Source organism: Lycorma delicatula, chromosome 1 (genome assembly GCF_047948215.1).
Source record: "Lycorma delicatula isolate Av1 chromosome 1, ASM4794821v1, whole genome shotgun sequence".
NCBI lineage: Eukaryota > Metazoa > Arthropoda > Insecta > Hemiptera > Fulgoridae > Lycorma > Lycorma delicatula.
The window spans coordinates 292,916,243-292,940,303 of record NC_134455.1 but is presented as its reverse complement, the minus strand read 5'-3'; the positions used below and the strand labels follow the sequence as shown (position 1 = coordinate 292,940,303).

The 24,061-nt window shown below is 32.2% G+C and overlaps 1 protein-coding gene across 1 annotated transcript in view; it reads right to left on the bottom strand.

The window, feature by feature from the left end:
- Nucleotides 1-24,061, bottom strand: part of LOC142332775 (DNA-dependent protein kinase catalytic subunit-like) — a 366,245-nt gene that overhangs the window by 197,531 nt on the left and 144,653 nt on the right. The window contains exons 24-26 of the mRNA XM_075379394.1: nucleotides 22,023-22,178; nucleotides 16,964-17,205; nucleotides 2,800-3,093 (exon numbers count right to left, since the gene is read on the bottom strand). Of these exons, the coding sequence (XP_075235509.1) occupies nucleotides 2,800-3,093; nucleotides 16,964-17,205; nucleotides 22,023-22,178 (692 nt within the window). The remainder of the gene's footprint in view (nucleotides 1-2,799; nucleotides 3,094-16,963; nucleotides 17,206-22,022; nucleotides 22,179-24,061) is intronic.

Here is a 24,061-nt window from a genome sequence, read left to right as displayed (position 1 = left end):
TCTCTTCTTACACTTACACTTGGTGGTGTTGAAACACAACCATAACCAAAGGTGAAAACTATCATGCTGATGGGTGGATGACTCTAAGTAGTGAGTCTCTAACATGTCCTTTGGGCACCTGGGCAAGCCCAGTTGTATGTAACTCTAGCCTCTGTACGCATGAGCTCTGCAGAGGTGGTCTTGTATTTTCCTGGTACTTGTGGGACCAAAGGGCTAAAGGCTCTTGTTAAGGTTTATTTGATCAGGTCGCATCACTCACAACTATTATTTCAGAGATAACTAAAAGAATACAAGGAAAACCAAAGGTATCATTGGTGGAAAGACCAACAGTAATTTACCAAAAACTACTTTAGTCAGTACACCGCCAATAAAATTCCCATTGCACCAGCAATGCAGCAAACTACCAAGATCCCTATGAAGGAATCTATTAAAAACTGTTGTCTGGTACAATATCTATGACCTCGCAGGCTTCCAAATCCCCACCACCATCTCAAGGTCTCTTTGAGGATATGGTGGCAGATGAAGTGCCCAAAGAAGTAAAGCTCTTCCTAAAAGTAAACACAAAAAATAAACACTATTTGATAAATAACCTGCATGAATATTTGTATACAACAGGAAAAGAATACATGGATACAAATGTTGGAATTTTTATGGTTTCCATTATTGCAATATTGCCATGAGGATATTGAAATCCTAATAAAAAAAGAAAATATTTAATATTGTGTCTGCAGAAGACTCACCTCCATCACCAGGATGATGTGTCCTTTTGTGGATACGACCATCCTGCTGTGGATAGATGACGAGAAGGTGTGGCTGTTTTCTTAAAGGAAATAGTATTGGCTACACAGTTACCACTGGATAAAAAAAACCCTGCAATTTAGTAGAGATTGACGCCACTTAAAATGAATATCTGCAACTTATATCTTCCCCCAAATTCTGTATTAGTGAGGATGATCTATCCAGTATTTTTTCAGTTTCCTTTACCCTGCGTAATAATTGGCAATTTCAATACACATCACTATTCCTGGGACTCATCATCATCACATTCTTCCCGAGATACTATAATTAACTGAACCAGAACTTAGATCTTTACTTGTTGAATGATGGGTCGTGCACATTTACATAATCTTCATCAATTACATCTTCATGCATCGATATGTTGTGCTAAGCATCCCTACTTCCACATCTTACCTGGCACATTCCAAAAGCTTTATTCGAACTGATCACAGACCAGCTGTTATCTCAGTCGGTAATAGTAATTTGTTTCAGAATCAGCTATGCAGATGGTTGGTTGAGAAAGCAGACTGGATCAGATGCAAAGATTCATTTACCCAATACAATGAAAGTAGTAGCACAATCTATCAACTTACCAAGTTTGTACATCTGATAGTGCAAGTGAATATATCCCTTTAACATCTGCAAAACCAAGGCAGCCTGCTGTTCCTTGGTGGAACAAAGAATGCAGGAATAAATTAAGAGATTGTCACAGAACTTCACATAACTTCAATAGTAGGCCTGCAACAGAAATCATCTGCGCCTACTGCAATGCAAGGGCTGTACACTGTTGTGTTAAGCAAAAATCATGAACATAAATTATCAACATCATGGACATCAACATAAATTATACCCATATCATTTCTCAGACAACTCCATCATCGGTTGTTTGGAGAAAAGTACGGACCATGTCTGGTTCAGGACAATCACCACTGCCAATTGGATTAGAAAGCAACGGCATCCTCGTTACCACACCAACTGATGTGACGAACACATTTGGTTACTCTTTTAGGTCAACACTAGGTAGGTTTCACTTACATCATCCTACTCTCCTTAGTTTATGAGGTATAAGTTGCAAGTAGAAAGTGTGCCTTTTATTATCGAAGATTTGCAAGATGAAAAACATTCCTTTTTTTTATGAACTAAGGTATGCCTAGAATAATTCCATGACACTTCCCCTGGAAATGATATCAAGTTCAGTATGTTATCTCACTACCAGAAACTGGATTACAACATCTTTTGTCAGTTTACAATAAAATATTCTCTGACCAGGTGTTTCCATATTCTTGGTCAGAAGCATTGGTGATTCCAGTATTGAAACCTGATAAAGATAAAGCATGCCCCACAGGTTATTGTCCTTATACTTGACCTATACTTGACCAACTGTAAAGTTGAGTGAAACACACTAACTGCCCCCGAACAATGTGGTTTCCACCACGGTAGATCGGCTATCAATCATGTAGTTGCTTGGGAATCTGTTATTTAAAACGCCTTCCTACTTCGCCAATGTCTGGTTGCTGTATTTTTTGATATGCAAAAGGCTTACAACACCTCTGTTGTCAGTCCTTTCAAGTTCGAGTTGGAATGACAAAATCTAAGTGTTTCACACTAGAAAATGGAATAGGGAAGTGTCCTAAGCGTTACTACCTTATTTACCATAGCCATAAATAGTATAAAAAAGTATAACCCATACATAGTACTATTATATTATACAGTATAACCCATTATGTGTACTTTATTTGTTGATGATTTTTCAATTTACATAACATCTAGAACTTCAGCTAATAGTAAGAGGCTGCTCCAAAATACAATTACCTGTTTGAGAGAAGATATTGACCCTCAACTGTTTTTACATGGTGAACCAGTTGAACCATGCATACGGATTTATATTATACTTTATATTACACTCTGAATGCTTTTTTTAACACCTGACCAGGTTAGAAATTTAAATTCCATCATAATAAAAACAACACAACACTTGATTATAAAATCCTACAAAATATACAAATAATGAAATATTCTCACCAAAGTTCTTCATCAAAATTATCATTTCCAGGATTTACAAGGGCTGGAAGGGCTTCTAGAATTAATGTCTTATAATTAAGATCATTGTTAGCACGCTGTAACTCTTGAAAAAGAAAATTAACAATTTCAGTACATAATCCTTCTTTATATATTCGTACATTATGATTTGGAAGTAGAGAGATGATATTTAATATAACTGTTAAAAATTCATCTCTTTTCAATGAAGAAATTTCACGGTTGAAGAAATCAGGAAACCACTTCAATAACAAGACATCAGCCAACTTTTCCTTTGTTCTGAAACCCAAGAATTGATATGTAACAAAAATTGACAATCATTTTATGCTTAACATAAAAAGAATGAAATTTATCTTCTAAAATAGACATGACATAATTCAATAATGTTTCAAAACTGTCCTAATATAAAACATTATTAAGAACAGGTTTCAACCAAGAAACAACCTATTAAAAATAATACATTACATGAGAACAATAATATATTCTCCTCTACGTCATCCAAATTCCTTTTTACTTAGTTTTTTTTTTTTTTTTTGTAATAAAAACAAATGTAAAAATAATAAGGCATACTCATCATAACTCACAGCAAAAATAACAGTATTGGAAAAAAATGGAATTGCTGCAGACAATACTATAGTTATAGCTGATACAGTATTAATAATAAAAAAATATATTCTAAAAGATAAAATACAGAAACAAATTACATAGAAAAGAAATAAGATTTTGTTGTCATATTTAGAGACATATAATCTTATTTAGACATTTTTTAAAGTTTCTTTAAGCAATTCTTTATTTTATTTTGATTAATATTTGTAAAAGTCAAATTCAAAATAAATAAATTTATTAATAGTGTCACATGAAATTCTGGATATGTTGAACGTAAATTGTCTTACATCCGCAAGTGCACATTACACCTGCCATAAGTTTGAATTGGCACATTTTCTTTTTCCTAACCCTTGTCTTTCATTACGTTACTTTCCAGTGTCATCTAACAATTTCTTATACTGTATAAACCTCACATGTTGCAGTATAATCATCAACAGATATATATTTAGAAAAATTTGAAAAAGACATTCTCTTAAATTTTTTTAAAGTATTTTAATTCTTTACAAAACAATTAATTATCTTGGGTTGAACTGCAACTCATGATTCAATAATAGCATAATTAATAATAAAAAGAACACATAAAGAAGGTAATGTATCATTTGCTCCTTGGCATTTAAGTATCGACAAATAATTATGGCTCCAGTACTTCCATTGCACTATAGCAATGCATGGCTATAGCTTCCTTGTACCATTAGAAAGTTCACCAGTCATCCACACACAGTATTGTATTATCACATGAAAATGTGCCAACAATTTTAAGTATCACAATAACTTTGCATTTCCTAACTCGGTAATCTCGTTTTCTCAACCTATCAGTATTTAAAAGTGTTATAATAGGAAGCAGCTGCTTCATTTTTCAACATGTGAAAAGATTGATTAATGAATCATTTTTTTGATTTTTCTTTGTACAGCCTTATTTTCAATTTCTATCCGTATTATTATTTCATTATTTTTTTTAATTATTCATACTGCTGAACTAGGCATGCTCAAGATTTTTAAATATCTCTATTTTTTAAATACAACCTTCAAATAATATTTTATAATTTATCATTAATTAATATTGTACAAGGTGGGGGGGAAGTCCCTTTACGCTAGTTATGAAATTATTAGGATAGGTGAAGGTTACCTTCTACGGAAACATATGTGTGGGTTCCACCATGTTCAAAGCTCAACTGTATTTGCCTGTTAAGTTGTTCACCCGCACCAGCATATCAGGGGGTGATCATTTCAAATGCTGACCGAACAGCAATTTCGAGCTGCTAGCTGTTGATGTATCTGCATATTTTGGATCACTTCTTTTACAAAACCCCAGAGTGTATTGTCAGGTATGATGAGTTCAGAGCTTCTTGCTAACCAAAGCAATGGAGCCAGTAACTCTTCTGTCCCACGTCTGATCTAGCAATATGGAAAGATTTCATTGAGTCATCTGCAGACATTCAAAGTAAAATGTGCTGGAGCACCATCTTGCTGAAATGTAATGACAGCAATCCCTTATACCACTAATTCTGGAAGTAACAAATCATCGATCATTCTCAGATAACTATGTTGATTAACTGTGCCATCAAAAAACAAGGGACCAGGAAAATGTTCAGCTGTCATCCTCTTCAAAAAATGAGGATTTTCTTTCACCCAGAAAAAAACCATTTCGGTTACAAGAGCTTCAATAAATCGCACACTTGTCCTGAGAATATGATGTTCTTGTTATTGTTTGCTCCCAGAAAGTGTTCAAGCAATAACTGACATACATTAACATATTGATCAAGGTCATTGTCACTCAACTCATTAACTGTGACTGGATGAAAACATTTAACTTTCATATCCTTCCGCAAATGGCCTCACATTGTTGATCTTGGAATGCTTAACTCTGCAGAACATTTGCATGTTGGTTTCATCGGTGATCGTTAAATCGATGCCTCCACAGCAGCACATCTTAACACAGTTGCTCGGCCTTGCAGTGCTTGGCACATAAAGAACACTTCCCGTTACCAAAGGCTTCTTCTCTCACGTCAGTAACATTCACCATGATTGTGACAATTTCCAAAATGCATAAAGAAGTCATTCATAATTTTCTCCAATGTTTTACCTGTGTGTGGACATTCATGGACCCACACACACACTAAAAAATGCTCTTCAACAGTGAATGCACTCATATTTGCCAATGTTCCACATTCAACTACAACTAAGATCGTCCCAACAAATCAAACAATCCCCATTACAGCTTATCCTCCCCACCTTTCCCAGCAGCAGTGAGAATTAGCAGCAGTTACAGCCTGATTATGCTGGATTTATTACAGTGTAAAGAAAGGAACTTCCCACCACCCTATACTTTGTTAATTTTACTCAAAATACAACAATAACACTCCCATAATAAAATCTAAATACTAACTGATGTCCAAGATCAAATTTAAGAAAAATTACAAGATATAAAAAATAGTATTACCTTTAAAAGTTAAGAAAACAAAAATATACTGAAGCTGTGTAATAGTTCTATCTAGGGTGTTTCTGGGTTTTTGTAAACTTTGAATTGAATTATACAATCTGCACTTTATATAGTCACTGAATCACTTCCCTCCCAAACTATTTGTAATGGCCAAATTACGTTTCAAACTCCTACTCTAATCATCATAGTTGCCAGATTTGGCACCCTGTGATTAAAATAAAATTTTTATTAAACATTTTTAATATCCACTGAACATGCACTGAAATAGGTACAACCTAATATGTACCTAGGATGCATGTTGATGAAACCACATTTCCATAATAAAGAACTAGATCTAATAAGATTAAATATTTTATTGTATAAAAAACCCTAATTGATAAATTAATATTAATTTTTTTGTAATTTATAAATTATAAAGGTAATTCTCATATATTTAATGATAGAACAGTGGATTTTTTTTATAGTCTTTTGCTAATAAATCAGCTGTGTTCCAAGGGTTACAAATATAACAACTTATCTAAACTGAAAATATTCTGGTAAAAACCATCAGTCACTAACACTAAAAAATTGTATTTATGGTCATGTATTCCATGTGTTACACGGAAAGAAAAACCTCTGCAAAAAATGGACCACTAGATGGCACTGGGGTTGATATTTGGAAAAATTGCTTTTATGGTCTGATTTGGCTCATATTTAGAATATATATTAGTTACATGAAAAGAAATATTTTTCTGAAAAATGGACCCACTAGACGGAGCTGGTGTCAAGATATTTACAAAACAAACAAATATACAAACAGACTTTCTTCTTCTGCATATGTAAAAGGCAATGTTCATATGTGTATACACTATAGACTAAAAAAACTACTGGACTGATTTACATGCAGGTTTTTGCAAAATGGTCCATGTTGTCCGGAGAAGGTTTAAAGCTATTGAAATCCTCGATCTGACCAGTAGAAAAAAAGTTACAGGTATTTTGAACCAACAACTCTGTTTAGAGAGTAGTTTGAATTATTATTATTATTTGTGAAATTCGGTAATGTTTTCTAAGTTTCTTATGTTCAGTATTAATTGTGCTGATTTTACAGCCATATCTCTTTTCATTAAAAAGTTATTTTCCACCAACTGTGTTTACAGAGTGGTTTGACTTAAATCCAACAGGTAGTGCTGTTGTTTTGCCAATTGGATTTATTTAAATTCTGACTTTTATAAAGTGAAAAGTTAAATTTTGTGAAGTTCCATATTGTTTTGTATTTTAATGTTTTATCAAACTTTCAACTGCGTTCATTTAATCTATACATACACAGTATGTCTGAAAAGTTCCTGAACTAAATTAAATAAAAATGCAGATTTAAAGATAAATGAATTTACTTACATCAGCCCTCTAAACAGACCCCTTCTCTAGTTATACACATGAATTTACTCACAACAACTCTCTAAATAGAACCCTTCTCTAGTTATGCACTTGTTGCAGTGCCAGTAGAGCCCATCAAACGCTCTGGAGAAATCACTTTGAGGGATCACCTTCAACTGCTCGGTGGAAGCCCTTTGGATGGTCAGAATTTCATCAAAAAAGTGCCCTTTCATCTTTAATTTAAGTTTCAGGAACAGAAAATAGTCTGCTAGGGCCAAGTTAGGTGAATAGGGCTGGTGGGATAAGATGGTGATTTGATTGGCGGCATAATAACGTGTTAAAACTATTGCCATGCATGCTGGGGCATTGTGCAAGAGAATCCAACTGCCCAGATCCCAGTACTCAGGCCAGATTTGATGCATCAGGTGTTTCATTACTTCCAAATAGAATTTAGAATTCATAGTTTGACCAGTTGGAGACAAATTCATGAAAAATCAGACCCTTTGACTCGAAGAATGCAATCAACATCATCATTTTAACTCTTAATTTTTGCAACCTGACTTTCACCAGTCTCTGTGCTCCAGGACTAAACCAAGCAGCAGATTGATGCTTCGTTTGCAGATCATACATGAAGTCATGAACTGTCATCTCGTTACAATTTTTGCAAAAAATTTTGGTTGCTATCTGCAGTTTCAATAAAGACTTAGGCGCAAGAAAGATGCACCTGTTTTTGTTCTTTGTTCAAGAAGTGTGGAACGAAAGGAAAACACACCTTCAACGGTTCATTTTTTTAGTTAGAATAGTACATATCACGTCTTTACTGATGTTTAGCTTTTCCGCTATGACCCGAAGGGTAAGATGAGGTTGTTCAAACAAGAGTGAGTGCACTTTCACAGCGTTTTCGTCGTGAACAGTTGTTGATGGCCTCCTGCTTCATTCATCGTCATCCAACAACTCTTTACCAATTTTAAACCACTTCCACCACATGTATGTTGTACGAGATGAGGCTTCATCACTGAATGCTTGCTGTATCATAGAATAAGTTACAATGAAAGATTTTTCAAGTCAAACACAAAAGTTTATTGTGCTTCTCTGTTGCGTGCCGTGAGCTCGCACAAGGTTACATGAACACAACGTACACAGTTGAATATAACTCGAGGTGAGAGATGAAATTTTGTACACAATCGTCAGACATCGTACGACATAGTTCCTTGGTTGTCCAAGAGATGGCGCTACTTGTATCAACTACAGAAATTTAGTTCGGGAACTTTTCAGACCTACTGTGTATACTCCAATCTAGCAATAGCGAAGCATTGCCAGATCTGCTAGGTTTTTTTATATTTGTCACTGCAGGTTGTATAATTCAGTTCCATTAGCTCAAATTACCACAAACATTATCATCATTCATATGTTCATGCTTGAAATTCACATGCTCATCATCCATTTCAACAAAATTGCATTCATTATTTGAAATACATTTCTGCATTTCATTATCAGAAAGATTCTGAAATTACACCCAATGAAGTAAAAAATTGAGACTAAATCATGCCAAAATGAGTATCAAATGCACATAATCACTAGACTGGACTAGTATTTTAGACAACAGCTTGGGCATGACAGCCTTCAGTATTGATGTTACTAGTTACACTGTAGTTTTACTAAGGTCTGTTTTAGAAGAAGACAGCACCAATCAATACAGTGACTGAGTACTTATTGATGTTAGGTAAAGCACAAAGTAAAAGGTGAAATTGTAAGTACTCAAGAGTCTACGTATAATCATATATTGTAACAGGCTATTTTTGCAAAATTGTGAGTATGAATATACTGAACCGTTATACTGCTTTCCTCATTATGCTTTTTTCTGTCATGTCCTATTACCACTTTCATTACCTTAGCTTTGGTCTAATTTATTTCAAAATTGAATTTTTTCCTAGCATTAAGTTATTAGTTTCTACGAAATCAATAACTATTTAGTACTATGGTAATTACTTTTCAGTATAAAATACTTTCTTTAAAAAATCTGCAGATGAAACAGCTTCAAGAAAATCTAGATAGCTTTTACTTCTTAGAAACCTACATTTTGTAAAAGAAATATTTTTGGATGGAATTTAATATATATAAAATATATTTTACTGAGATTAATCTTTTTAAGATTCATATTATTCCTCTGTACTGTTAAATTATATTCAAATATTCTAATAAATAAACCATCTAGTACAGAATATTGAAATAAGATATAAATAAGATTAATGTTTCAGAAATGTGACAGATGAATGTTTCGTGAATGTGCTTTCGAGGGTTCTGCATCCTCAGTCATGACTGAAATAATTCCATTATTGCATAATAAGAATTTAAAAATAAAAATTCTATATTAAACAAGTGCAGCTACCTGTTGGAGTTTTTATAAGACCGTCTCCCTCAAACACTGACTGATGGTTTATCAAATTTAAATTTTGTTTATATTTATATATGTAATATTTTTCTAATATATTTAATTTTATCTCATCTTTATTAAATTTCTAATATTTCTAAATGTGTTAATATCAGAAAATGAATGTTTATTGTTTATTAGATGGTCTACTGTATTAAATCAACCTAATTTATTACTGTTGTAATTTATATAATTATATAAACCGCTTACCAACAATTATACATGTAACACGTCCACGCTATTACAGAAAGTAATTTACATCATCAGGAATACACTAAGTTATTATGTATGTAATAATGAATAAAACTTCACATAATTATATAAATTTTTTTTGTATATATAATAAATGATCGTCACATATGTTAAAATTATATCAACGTAGTACATCTTGTTCGTATTATGGTCTCAATTGTTACGTATAGTTGGGGGAGGGATCAGTTAGGACAACTTCAAAGTCAGCAATTATTATTCAATATTTGTTTGAATAAAATGTCGTTATCAAATTTTGTTTGCTCATTTATCAATTTGTTATTATTTAAATCTATATAACATTTTTTTCCAAAATATTAGTTTTATGTATATTATTTGAATAATCAAGTACATTAATGAAATTGTCTGGGTCGTAATTATGATTTTTATTTACAATGTGTTTAGCAAAATTTGATTTTTCTATGTAATCTTTATTTATATAATTTATATGCTCTTTAATAATGACTGAAAATGAACGATTACTCATGCTGACAATGTATTTTAAATCGCAGTCAGCAATTTAAAATTTTTTTACAATTTTTTTTTTTTTTTATAAATATTATTACAGTAGTATCATATCCATTTCTAACTGCTATATGTTTTATTACGTTTATTTCATTATTTAACTTACCTTTGTTATTAAGTGTGTATTTGATTGCACTATTAATCATATTTGTATAAGAATTAATTTTTTGAAACCAAGGGTGATTAGATATTTTATGAATTGTTATATAGAGTCTATATAATGAAAAAGGTGACTGACTGAACCTTTGTGTAACTAGCGCCCATCTCTGAATGAATACATTTGTTATGTGATGACATATTTGAGCTTTTTACCAAAAAAATGTCAAAGTGCTAGCATCTTTTGTTTAGTTGTAATGACATAACACATGACACTACACTTGGAGTGTCAACAATGGAAAAAAAAATGGAACACGCTATCATTCAGTTTTGTTATAATTTAAGTAAAAGTGCTACAGAAACAGTTGAAATGATTCAGACTGTTTACGGTAGTCAGGCAGGCAATGAGCTGTTACAGCATTTTCAAGTGGTTTGCAAGGTTTCATGATAGCAGAAAGAGCACTGAAGATCATCCACAGCCAGGTCCATCAATATCAGTTCAAACTGAAGAAAACGTTCAAAATGTGGCTGAAATTCATTGAAATCATCGTTGTCTGTCTGCGAGACTCATCAAAGTGCTCATTAGTATTCAGAAATCCACTGTCCATCTTATTTTAAAAGAAAATTTAGGGAAACAAAAGTTCTTTGATCGCTTTGTACTGCACACACTGACTGTCGATCAAAAAGGTTACAGAGTGGATCACTGCAAAGACATGAAAAGAATGGTAAATATGGATCCAGACTTCATGCCATGAATCATAACTGGCGATGAAACATGGTACTTTCATTTCAATGTAAGCCATTCACAAAGCGTAAGAGCTCAGAATGGAAAAGTCCAGAAGAACCCAAACCAAAGAAATAGTGAATTCAGAAGGGCTTTGCTCACAGTTTTCTTTGATTCCAAAGGAATTATCCATCAAGAATTTGTACCAAAAGGTCAAATGATGAACAGCAACTATTACTTCGGCATTATGAATCGTTTATGGGCCAGGATTCTTCAAGTTCAACCCAAACACTGTCAGCACGGAACATGGTCTTCATTGCATGACAATGCACTAGCATGCTAGTGCAAGATTGTACATGATATTTTTGTTAAAAAAAGGATCATGGTGCTTGATCATCCACCATATTCACCTGATTTGGTTCCATGTGACTTCTGGCTAAACTAAAACTAAACTTGGTGATGAAAGGAAGGCGTTTCGACATGATTTTAGATATCAAGAAGGCTTCGACCGTGATTCTGAAGATGGTCCTACAAATTAGTATCAGAAGTGCTTCGAACAATTTTATAATCATTTCCAGCGTTGTACTGACTCACAAGGAGTCAATATACTGAACACTGTACTAATTCAATATTAACTGAAACTAAAATTAGATCAAAATCAGTAATTTTAAAAACTTAAATTTAGAATTACCTAAACTGTTACTGTTTTATAATTTTGAAACTTATGGACAAACATGAAACTTGCAGCCCATACTGGAGTGACTTATCTGTTTACTCTGTTTTGGTAGTTAAGTTTCAGTTAATACTGAATATAAATATTCAATATTCATCCTCTATTCATCCTCTATGCAGTCCCTGTTTGAATGAGAGGAATGACCGTTAAACATGCATGTTCCTTGTTGGAGGAAGTCCAGCGGTGCCTTGCACTGAGACTTTGCCATGGATACTGTACAGTGTCCATGGAGGCAACATTGGTGGTGGCAGCAATCCCTCCAATCGACCTCCTTGCTCATCAGCAGGAGGAGAGAGGTACGATCGATAAGAAGCAGACACAAGAGCTGTTATTAAATAGATGGTAGGCCAGATGGGAAGTTGCAAGGACAGGAATATTTTTTTTTTTTGGAGGGCGAAAAACGTCTATGTTATCATCGCCCGGATTTTTTTTTTATGAAAAAAATAAATAAATAAATAAAAGTAATTAAAACTAGTATGTAAAAGTTAAACTTAAAATTAATAATAAAAAAAAACAAAACAATTTAACAAAGTCCGAGATGGGTTAAAAGGCCCATTCTCAGATAACAAAAGGACGGAAATGATAAAAAAAAGCTAAAAAAAAAATAAAACACAAACATAAAACTTAAAACTAGGTTAAAACTAAAATAAAGAAATTAGATAAAACTTAAAACTAATATAACTTATATAATAAAAATTTTAAACTAAGTTAAAAAAAAATAAAACTTAAAACTAATATCACTAGAATCTTAAACTAATATCACAGACCGAGTCATTAAAACATAAAAGCTAAAATAATAAACAAAAAAAACTATATAAAATTTAACAAATTCGGATAGGGAGTGTAAAAAGTTCCCTACTCGGAAAACAAAATCAAACCTATTAAAAACTTTTCTAGTATAAAAAATATACCCGAAAATATTACATTTTTTGGGTTAACCCTAAACTACGCAGAAAAAGAAACATCCGGTTTAAAACTTCATTGTCATTGCACAAGACACCACGGATGTTTCTGGGTAGTTTAAACTTACGACGCAACGCCGCATAACATATGCAGTCCACGAGTATGTGGTGCACAGTCATGCGGCAGCTGCATCGTGCGCGTAGGGGTGCTTGTCCTCTTGTCATCACGTACTCGTGTGTGACCCTCGTGTGTCCAATCCGTAACCAACAGAGGACTACTTCCTCACGCCGAGATTTTCTACATGAGGAGTCCCATGGCAACACAGAATCTTTAATCTGCCGGAGTTTATTATCTACAGTAGCCATCCAGTCACCTTGCCACCCTGTTCCTAAAGATTGTTTTACACAATTAATAAAATCAGAAGTAGCAACTCGGGTGGTGAAAGAAGGCTGATTACATGCTTCCTTGGCAGCGGAATCTGCATTTTCATTACCTGGAATCCCTACGTGGCTAGGGACCCAGAAAAAACTTACTTCTGTGTTGCGATTATTCAATTCAGCGATTTGTGTTGTAAATTTCAATGACGATAGGATGTTTGGAATAAAAGTTTTTTAAGGCTTGAAGAGTACTACACGAGTCACTGCAAATAAGAATTTTTCTATATTTAGGGTTAATGATGTTTAGAGCCTTATTTATAGCGTATAGTTCAGCAGTAAACACACTCGTAATACTGGGTAGACCAAACATATAAGTTCTTTCATTGACAACAAATGCACAACCAACAGTATCGTTTTGTTTTGATCCATTGGTGTATACCACTGCATCTGGGTTCATCTTGGAGAGAACACACTGAAACATTTGCTGGAAGACAATAGGTAGTGTTGATTGTTTATTGTATGTTGTAAGGTCAAAAGTAAAATTTACAAGGTTTATTCTCCACGGAGGATATGAGTAAGGATACGTAGGAAAGAATGACGGTGTGTCAACATTTATATGCTGCAGCAGACATCGGGTACGGACACCTACAGGTGCAGTACAACGTGGATGGTCCTCATACTTTCCTAGATAGGGATTTCTAAAGACTGAGTCAAGAGCCAGGTGATTTGGCTGTCCTCTGAGACGAGCAAAATAAGAGTTGACCCTTCTGCTCGGAGGTCAGCTACTGGGGTGCCCATGGGAATGGCATGGGAACCATGTTGGTCATGCCTTGCAGCCAGGTCCACAGGTCCAGTTCCTATGTGATAAAGGGGAGGTTTTTTAGTCAGTGAGAGCTCAACACTACCATCTGTCAGGGTGGATGGTGGCTGGCAGAGCTTTTTCTTTTTAACAGTATATTTTTAACAGTACTATTATCTTCTTGTGTTTTTATTTAACACTCTTGGTCTTTAAATTATTAATGAAAAATTGGTAAACAGGAAGGTAACTACATGAAAAAAATACCATTTTCACAGTATAAGTAAGATTTAACAATTCAGTATGTTACATGAAAGAGTTACTTCACGGTACTGAAGTTTAATGTAAGTAATATTGTCATATACATCCATAACATTAAAAAAAAAATCTCCATTTTAATGTCTGCAAAAAATGTCTCCTAATTCGGAATTCCATTATGAGGGATAAGGATGACAAATCAAAATCCTTAGTTAAAAATCTATTTAAAAAACAAAATTCTCTGACTGATGAGGAACGTTTGTCTGATAAAGTTGTTGAATTAGATATCACAGGAAAAAGGCTTAAAGTTTATAAAAAATGTTTAACACGTTAGCTGCGGGTTAAATTTTTGTAATCTTTTTTGGGTGCTATACTGGTCCCTGGGAGCTAGTATTCGTCTTCTATCTAGTGCAGAGTAGAAATGATCGAAACTTATCCCAGTGCAGCACATATATTTTACAATACTTTGATTTTTAACATTTTATTAAATTATTGCAATCTATAACTTATTTTTATTTGTAGTTTTTAATATACACATCTCGGTTTTTAGGGTCATGAGCCGCACAATGGTTATGAATTATTAGTAAAGTCTGTCCTTCCGCCCAGGAGTGAATCATTTTATTACTTTGTTCTTGCTTACATATGTGTTTGCTAGTTATAGGAAGGATAAACTATAAATTTTCTAATATGCTTGGCTGTTTATTTTTATCTCAAGCAAATATGTATGTTTTATTTTGATTACTGTTCATCTGACTAATTAATTGCATCAATAAAACCCATAAGTATGGCAAAAAGTTATATAAATTTTATACATTAAATGAATACATTTGTGAAATAATTATATATGCTGATAAAGCAACAACTAATCTAAAAGAAAATCATATCAAATCAATAATATTGAAATTAATAAATGCTTCAGAATATGCAGATAATTTTTATTATAGTACATCTCTTGTAAAAAATTATATGACAAGAAAACCACATAATGTGGAACATTATGAAGTAACCAGAAAGAGATTTTAAAAAATGAACAGACAAAATTAAAACATGGTGAAGTTATTGGCCAAGAAAAAATAAATTTAAGTTAATAAAATAGAAAGATAAAAGAGCAGAAGATGTTAACTACTGTATATTCTCATGACAATTTAGTCGAAACTGGGAAGATAAATAAAAAAGACAAAGCAGTAAAAAAATCAACAATTATTGTAATACACTACAATAAGGCAAAAAAAAGGGATAGATGTTAATAAACAAATGTCGTCATACTATTTTGTTTTGCATAAGTGTGAAATGGTACAGGAAAATAGCACTCAAATTACTTTTTGGAATGGCAGTAGTTAATGCATGGATTATTTATATGATTCCGGATAATAAAAATATTACTGTAACACAATTCTACACACATTCAATTCCGTTAGCGAAGAGTTTAGTTCATTTGAACAGTAAGGCAGCAGAGAAAGAGCAAGAGACTTTGCCACACATTTGGCAAGCCAGAAGGTCCAGGGAAAAAGATAAAAAACATGCAGAGGTTGCTACCAAAATTTAAAGGAAACAATGGTTAGCAAAGAAACATATAAAAAGTGAGTGAAGTTATTTCTTAATGCTAAGACTGTGACGGAAAACCAGGATATTGCCTGGAGTGTTTTAATTCATGTCATTCAAAATTTAAACAAAAAAAACTCTGAAAAGCTCAAATTTTTATTACTCATTGTTTACTGTGTTTTTATTTTGTGTCTAGGGTTATTTTGTTGTGAGCGTTATAGTAATTATTTTTCATTAGTATTAATTGATCTTAATCTAATTTCTGGAGTGAAATAATTTCAAACATTTCTTTAATAAAAACACTCTGAAAATCTCAAGCATTTTTTTATTACTTATTGTTTTGATTATGTATTTTTATTTTAGGATAATTTTAGTACTATTATTTTTTACGATAATTTTATTCTTAATTGAAACTAGTTTTCATTCGTACTGATTTTTATCTCATCTCTGCATTAACAAATGTCATTTCATTCTAATTTTTATAGTTCATAGCTGTACCCGTCCCTCAAAAGTGTTTTTAATATAAAGCTCGATAAAATAAAAAAATGATAAATTAATATGAAAGTAAAGCGCTAAGAGTCATGAAAATTGAATTTCATCCCAACACATTATGAAATTCACTATTCCTCAATTGTGCGGTACTGGTCCCCCAAGTGAAGAAAAACTGACCACCTTTAACTGCCGCTCCTAACTTGGAGGATAGGAACTACATAGACATAACACTTTTCCAAGCATATGTAATGTATAAAATTTGTTTGAAACACTTTTTAGCTAATCATCATCCAACAGATGGCATCACTAATAATGATTACATTTCGGATGCTAGTGACCAGAAACACACTGATACAATAGTGCTGTTCCCCTCACCAGAGAGAGGAAATGCAGGCATGTGAAGTCAGGAAATCTTGATGCTGCAGTTGACGTAATGTTATCTACAGCTCCCGGGGACTGGAATAGCACTTAATGTGTTAAAAAACAATGAGTGCATATAAATATGTAAATCTGTTAATATATTATTCTCTAAAAAAAAAATAAATAACCTTGGCTAATAAAAACCATAATATTAATTTTTCTAACTTGAATTTAACTACAAAAATCTGTTTATGTTTTACTTACTCCTCATTACACTCTTTTGCTTTCTGAAGCAAACGATTTATAACTAAAAGGTCAACTCTATCAGAAACAAATAATTTATTACTTGTCAAGTACGAAACAGTGCCTTCAATGTTATTTAATAAATGATTCATTAATTCATCACTGAACAATGACAAAAAGTATTTTCCTTTAGTAGGCTCACAGATTGATTTCTTAGTCTGAGGCTTTTCCCGATTAAAAATGCAAATCATACAAGCTTCAACCTGTAAATTTCACAAAATTAATTACATATACAAACATATTATTAATATTTTCTTTCAATTTAATTAATTTAGAGATCCCTAATTACTCCATAAGCTTATATGTTAATATAAATAGTATCTTTTGATCTGATCTTTTGGAATTTTAAACAATAAATCAAATTGTGCAAGTTATGATACTAAAGTTATATTTTATTTTACTTTACCAACAAACTAAAATCATAGAGGTACAGCCTAACAATTTTGAAAATGACTTATTTCCTCTAACAGACAACTGTACACATGTTTGTGCTAGTCACATTAGCCATGAACAATAAATTATTTTGATCTAATAACTATATTTATTTAACTAACTCTATTTTTAATTTGTTATGTGACTTATTTCCATTACATATCTAGACCTGTCTAACATGATAACAGCTATTTTTTATTGATTTTATAATGGTATTATATTTTTTAATAAAAATATTTTTATAGTGTTAACTTCATTTTTTATTTGTTTATTTATATTCACAAATTTTTTATTTCATCAAATTGCTAATTTGCTATTGATGGTAAAATTAATTAGGTATAATAATTACATGTTATTATCAAGAGATATATATTACTTTTATGAATTTTAATTTTATTAAAATTCAGTTGCACTAAATGTTTTTTCATGTAAAATAACTTAAAATACATATGAATTTTATTATGGAACTTCAAAAGATATTAATTTACTTTAAAAATAAATTACTGTCTTTTAATCATTCAATTCCTTCCAACTCATCAACTGGATCACTAGACTCATCTGCTATTACCTAAGTTTTAGCTACCAGTATATTAGCCAAATTTGCATTTCTTTTTATTCTTGCATAATATGATGGATAGAATGTTTCCACTTGGATCATTATTGTTGACTCCTTCCTGAAGTAGCAGTTTACTTTTTCATTCTGTAACTTTTATTGTTTTTCGCCTTCTACCCTTTTACCTGACTCCAATCACCTGAATGGGGTTAAGGTATGGGGTAAGGTAGCAGCAGCATTAGAATACAATGCCCATGTTCTCTTGCAATTTCAAGAATCATATATTTTTTATAACTGTGCTGATGTCTAACCATTTCAGTTAACTCTGATTTCATACATATTGCAACAAATGGTATAAATCTAATATTAAGCCAAGAGGAATTTGGAATACATTCCATTTAGAAACTGTGATATGGTGCATTGTCACAACTATTATACTGACTTTTGGTAATAAATAACTTTATGAAACCATTTTCAGAAGCTCTGTCATCCATTTTGGAACCAATCATCATAAGTTTTCTTCCCCTCAAAAACTAAAATGTTAATTTTTCTATCACCATTTTATTTCTAATTATATAAGTATATGTAATATTGATGCGTCTTTATTTTTCCAACTGTTTATGGGAACGATGGATTTTTTTTTAGCAAGTTATATTAGCTAGTAATTTTCCACTTTTTATGGGTTTTTCCTTTTTTTGTTTGACTACACCAACCCTAGTGGTGGCTATTTCTAATATTTTTACTAAATAAAAAAGTAATTCTGTAAATGACAAAATAAAGCTATTTGAATAAGAAATTTTAATTAATTAAAATATACGTATAGTAAAAGCAAAATTATAAAAAAAACAATTGGAAAATTAATTTACAGGTTTAATTACACATAATAAAATCAAAAGTATAAAAATGAATTCAATAACAACATTTAAACATTGAGTATAAAATATAAGAATACAGAGCAGCAAGTACAGCACACAACTGACTTGTTGATACAGTAAGTTGGCACTAGCTCTACAAAGCTCATACTACAAAAGCTGTAGTCCTGGAAGGCGAGTGCACTGCATATATTATATGCTCTTACCTTCATTCACTACTGTCTGACAAGCAAATTAAAAAATATTTCATGATGTCATTCTCTATTAGGATAAAACTAAGACTAAAAATAAGGAACAGTAAAAATTTATTAAAGACAGAACTTACTTATTTGACATTTCCCTATGGAGATTATGAGAATTCATTCATCTATTTCCAACAGCAGAAAACTTTCTTTCCGCTGTGAAAGTCATTATGATAGTATTTGATGTCAGAACTGTTATGAGTTCTAAGCAATGTTAATAATGAAGTTATCAGTACGACTGTTTATTATAATACTCCTCCATGATTTCTTCACATATTGTGCTGCAACATTTCTTTTCCACTTTTTTGTTATAATTTTCCAAAAAGCTGTGACATAAATTCCTTTTCTCTTGAAACAATGAAGCATTTTATTATTTCAGTTATTTTACTCCTTATTTCTTCCTAAGCCAGTTATCCTTGTAAGATCAGTGACTCTGATAGGTAGAATGACTGTGTGGGAATATCATTCATAATTTGCAACAAAAGTTTCTTTTTATACTTACTTCCTATTAAAAAGCTTGCTTTTGGCCATGATTAATCGTAAAGTAGTTGATGTTTGTTTACCATTGCAATGTGTTACCTTTAAGGATTGAAGAATTTGGTTTCTTGCCCATTCCAACAAAACCATATTTGGTATTGTCCACTACCTCACTAGAAGATCCTCATAATGAACTCTTCTATTGCAATTTTTTTTTTAAATTATGGTACAGAGAAGGAAAGAAAATGATGGAACAAAACTGAAATACAGTAAAAAGGTAAAAGAATACGTGGAGGAAATGGAGGGAAAGGGATAGGGAAGTGTAGAGAAGAGAAAATAAAATGTAAGATAACAGTGAGCAAAGAAAAGAAAAGATGCTTTGAATATTTTACAATACAATTGGAAAAGGATATTCGGGGAAGTAAGAAGCTGTTGTATGGTTTGGTGAGAAAAGGGAGAGAAAGCAGAGAGATGACGAAGGGCATCAAAGATGAGGATGGAACAGTTCTGGAAGGGAGAGAGGAAATCTTAAATAAATGGAAGCAATATTTTAAGATCCTGCTGAACACAGCAGAAGATAGAGAGGAAAGGGTAATGGAGGATCAAGCTGAAACTGAAAATACAGGAAGGACACAAAGAGGTGCTAGATGGGGCTACTACATTGAAAGAGATAGAAGGGAGATTAAAGGAAATGATGAATGGCAAGGCACGTGGAATAGATGAGGTATCCACAGAATTTTACAAAGCAGAAGGGATTATTGAAATGCAGTGGTTATATAGACTCTTTAGGGCCATGTGGCAAGATACGGTAGTATCAAGTGATTGGGGGAGAATCCTTACTATCCCAATTCTTAAGAAAGGTGCTGCTGAGTGGACTGCAACAAATTATAGCGGAATCACCTTATTATCATGTAAAAATGAAGTTATTTGAACATATACATCAAACAAAAAGTTGAGGGACAATCAGAAGATCAGATGGGTTCAGAAGAACATGGTTACTTATGGACACAGCATTTACTACACCAAGTTTGTGAAAAGAAATGGAAAAACAGTAAAAAGCTGGTAATGGTATTTCTAGACATCAATAAAGCATATGACCGCATTGACTGAGAAATGAGTTGGGAGGAGTTAAAAAAGAACGAAATATAAGCAGGAGTTCTTAAAATGATTAAAGTTATGTACAAAAGGCATAAATGTAGTGTAAATACACAGTTAGAGTGGTTTACAGCACAAGGCACAACGTTTACAGTACAAGGTTTGACAAGGCAGCATGATATCACTCTTGCTCTTTATAACTGTGTTAGATGGAATTATGAAAAAATGAAACAGAGGAGGGAATATAAAAGCAAGGAGTTTGTTGTTTGTGGACAATTTTATGATAAGGGGGATTCAGAGGATGTCGAGGAAGTAATAAATGAATGGAAAAAACAAGAGCTATGGGATGAGGTTTAGTATTGAAAACAGCAAGTGTTGGTATAAAGCAGGGAGAGAAGAGGTAGAAATAAGTAAATGGGGTAGCCCTAGAATGCATAAAGGATTTTATCTATCTGGGTTTAGTTTTCTCAGTAGATGGTAATCAGGGTAAGGAAGTGAGTCCCAAAAGTACAAAAAGCAAATGGTTTTTACCAATGAATGAGAAATTTCATGTGGAATAAGGAGGTGAGTTTGGACTGCAAGAAACTTCTATTTAAATCATATTACACTTCAATCCTAATTTATGGGTCAGAAACTGGGTCTGTTATAAAACAGAGTGCAGGCCAGCCGAACTGAAATTTAGGAATTTCACCAGTTTTTGTTATCATAGTATGATAAGGAAAACCACCAGTTCATACTACAATATGGAAAACTGGGATAGAAAGAGTACAAAGTGATATGATAAGAAGAGAAGTTGGAATCAGAAGCTTAGTAAAGCAAATTGAGAGAGGTAAATTAAGGTGATATGGTCAAGTAAACAGAATAAGGAATAAGAAACTGACAAAAAAATGTCTTCAATAAAGTGAAATTGGTAAGAGACTGAGAGAGAGAGAGACCAAGGGAAAGGTGGATTATGAATGTGATGACTGAGTTGGAGAGAAAATATAATGTAGGGAGAGAAGTAAGGGAAGGGTGGTCTGTGGATAGGGAAAGATGGAAAAGAATGGTAAACGGTCCAACCCAAGTTAACTTGGTTAGTAGGAACAAACAATGAATGAATTCAATATTAATAGATGGCAGTAACTACAACTTTGAGTCTCTCTCAATTCCCAAAATAATCTACTTTGAATGTAATTAATATTCACAGTTCTACAAGAGCAATAATTAGTAAAAAAAATAAAAAATAATAAAAACAAAAATAGAAATAAATAAGAATGAAAAGGAAAAGTGCAAAATATAAATTATAAAATAAATTAAACAATAATAGAATAAAAACAAATAATTTATGAATATGAGAAAGTGATACTAACATCTGAATCCAGCTGAAATACAAAAGATAAGACTGAAGTTAAGTAATTTTTTATACTGTTAATTTCAGCTGTTTTTTCATACATTTCACATGTTGTGGCCTTGAAAACCTCTTGGACAACCTCACTGATACACCAACCATCACAATCCCAAACATCCTGAAATCACAATTACAATTATAATTATTTTGTGTATGGGTGTATGTATGTGTGTATATATATATTATGTATGTATCTCTCTCTCTCTCTCTCTCTCTCTCTCTCTCTCTCTCTCTCTCTCTGTGTATGTGTGTGTATGTGGGGGTGAGAGAGAGAGAGCATAATTTGTTGTTTTTAACTTGTTCCCACCATCTGCATTCACTATAACCCATAAAGAAATCAATAAAAAAAAATTAATGTATTTATAAACTTTTTAAAAAATTGGTTCAAAATAGTTTCAAGCAATGTTTTATACTTAAGGCTTTTAATACTACAGTCTAAAACTATAAGTTCACAAAATATTAATTTCTAATATTTTTATGACAATTGAATGTCACAACATTGCATATTGATAATTTTCAAGTCATCTTTAACTAAAATAGAAGCAAATTTAAAAATAAAAACTACAGAAGTAAATTTTAAAATCTTGTTTAATTAGTTATAAAAGTTTTTATAGCATGCATTCATTTTTTTCTAACTTCAGCTGGTTTTCAGTTGAATATTTAGAATACTCAGGATGGGATTTTTCCTTTAATAAATAATTAAATACTAAATTATAAAAACGAAAAAAAAATTATAACTAAAATTATAAGACTGATTAAGAGATAAATGAATTCACATTAGCAGGCACCATACTATTAACAGAAGTTATACAGGTATAAATTAATATATATATTAAGATTACTACACATGAAAATTAAGTGAAAAATTGTATTATTGACTTTATAATAAACACACTAAATCAGTATTATTACCTCTACATAAACTAATTGGGCTTTACTTTTTTATTCATTTTTTTAAATTTATTAAAAGTAAATCCTCAATTGAAATTGCTGTAAGAAGCAAACCGTTTTGTTTCATGTCACTGCCTAGTTAATAAATATACATATAATACACAGAAATTATTCTCTAAGAAAAAGGATAATTATTAGGCAAAATAGATATTAAAATTTTTTATCAAGTTAGTAAACATGTCTTTTTTCTTCTGAGTGCACAATGAGTGTGTCATTATCAGGGCCTGAACACCATATTACTATTGTAAACAAAGTTAAATTAAGTTTAATAACTTAACAAAACCACACTTAAAAATTAAATGAGTCATATAAACAAGCAAGAATAAACAAATACAATCAACAAATAAAATGAGCAATATCATAATCAAAAATATTCCTCATACAGTACAGCAGGGAGGTAAAGTGTCTACGCCATATGCTAAAGGCAAAATAAGACCATAATGAAATAAAATATTACAAAATCTAACTTAATACAACAAAATTACCACCTGGCATTTGTCAAATGGTACAAATAAACAAAACAAATTATAGTAACAATCAAATATCAGAATACAGATACAGCCTTAAGAAATAGCAAGACATTTGATAACATCGTCATACTGTTCCCTAAAATATTTTGGATGTTAGCCCCTAATTTAAATTTACAATGTAATGCTGCATAACAAACACAGTCCACAAGGATGTGGTGTACTGTTAGTCAGCAGTCGCAGCGAATACAAACCAGTGCATTAGTTTGATTCATGAGATATTCATGAGCGAGCCAAGTGTGTCCTATTCACAAATGGCAAATAATAAAATCCTCTCGATGTCTATTCCTGCATGAAGAGCTCCATGGTGATACAGTGTTCTTAAATGGATGAAGTTTATTGTTGATAGTAGCATTCGACTCACTTTGCCATTCATCACGATCTACTCTTTTCAGGAAACAAGATTGTTTAAAATAATGCGATTAGTAAAAGGAGTTTGCAAACAAGTTTGCTTCTGCCGCACTATCTGTGCGCTCATTACCTGAAATTGCAATATGGCTGGGGATCCAGCAGAACCTCACAA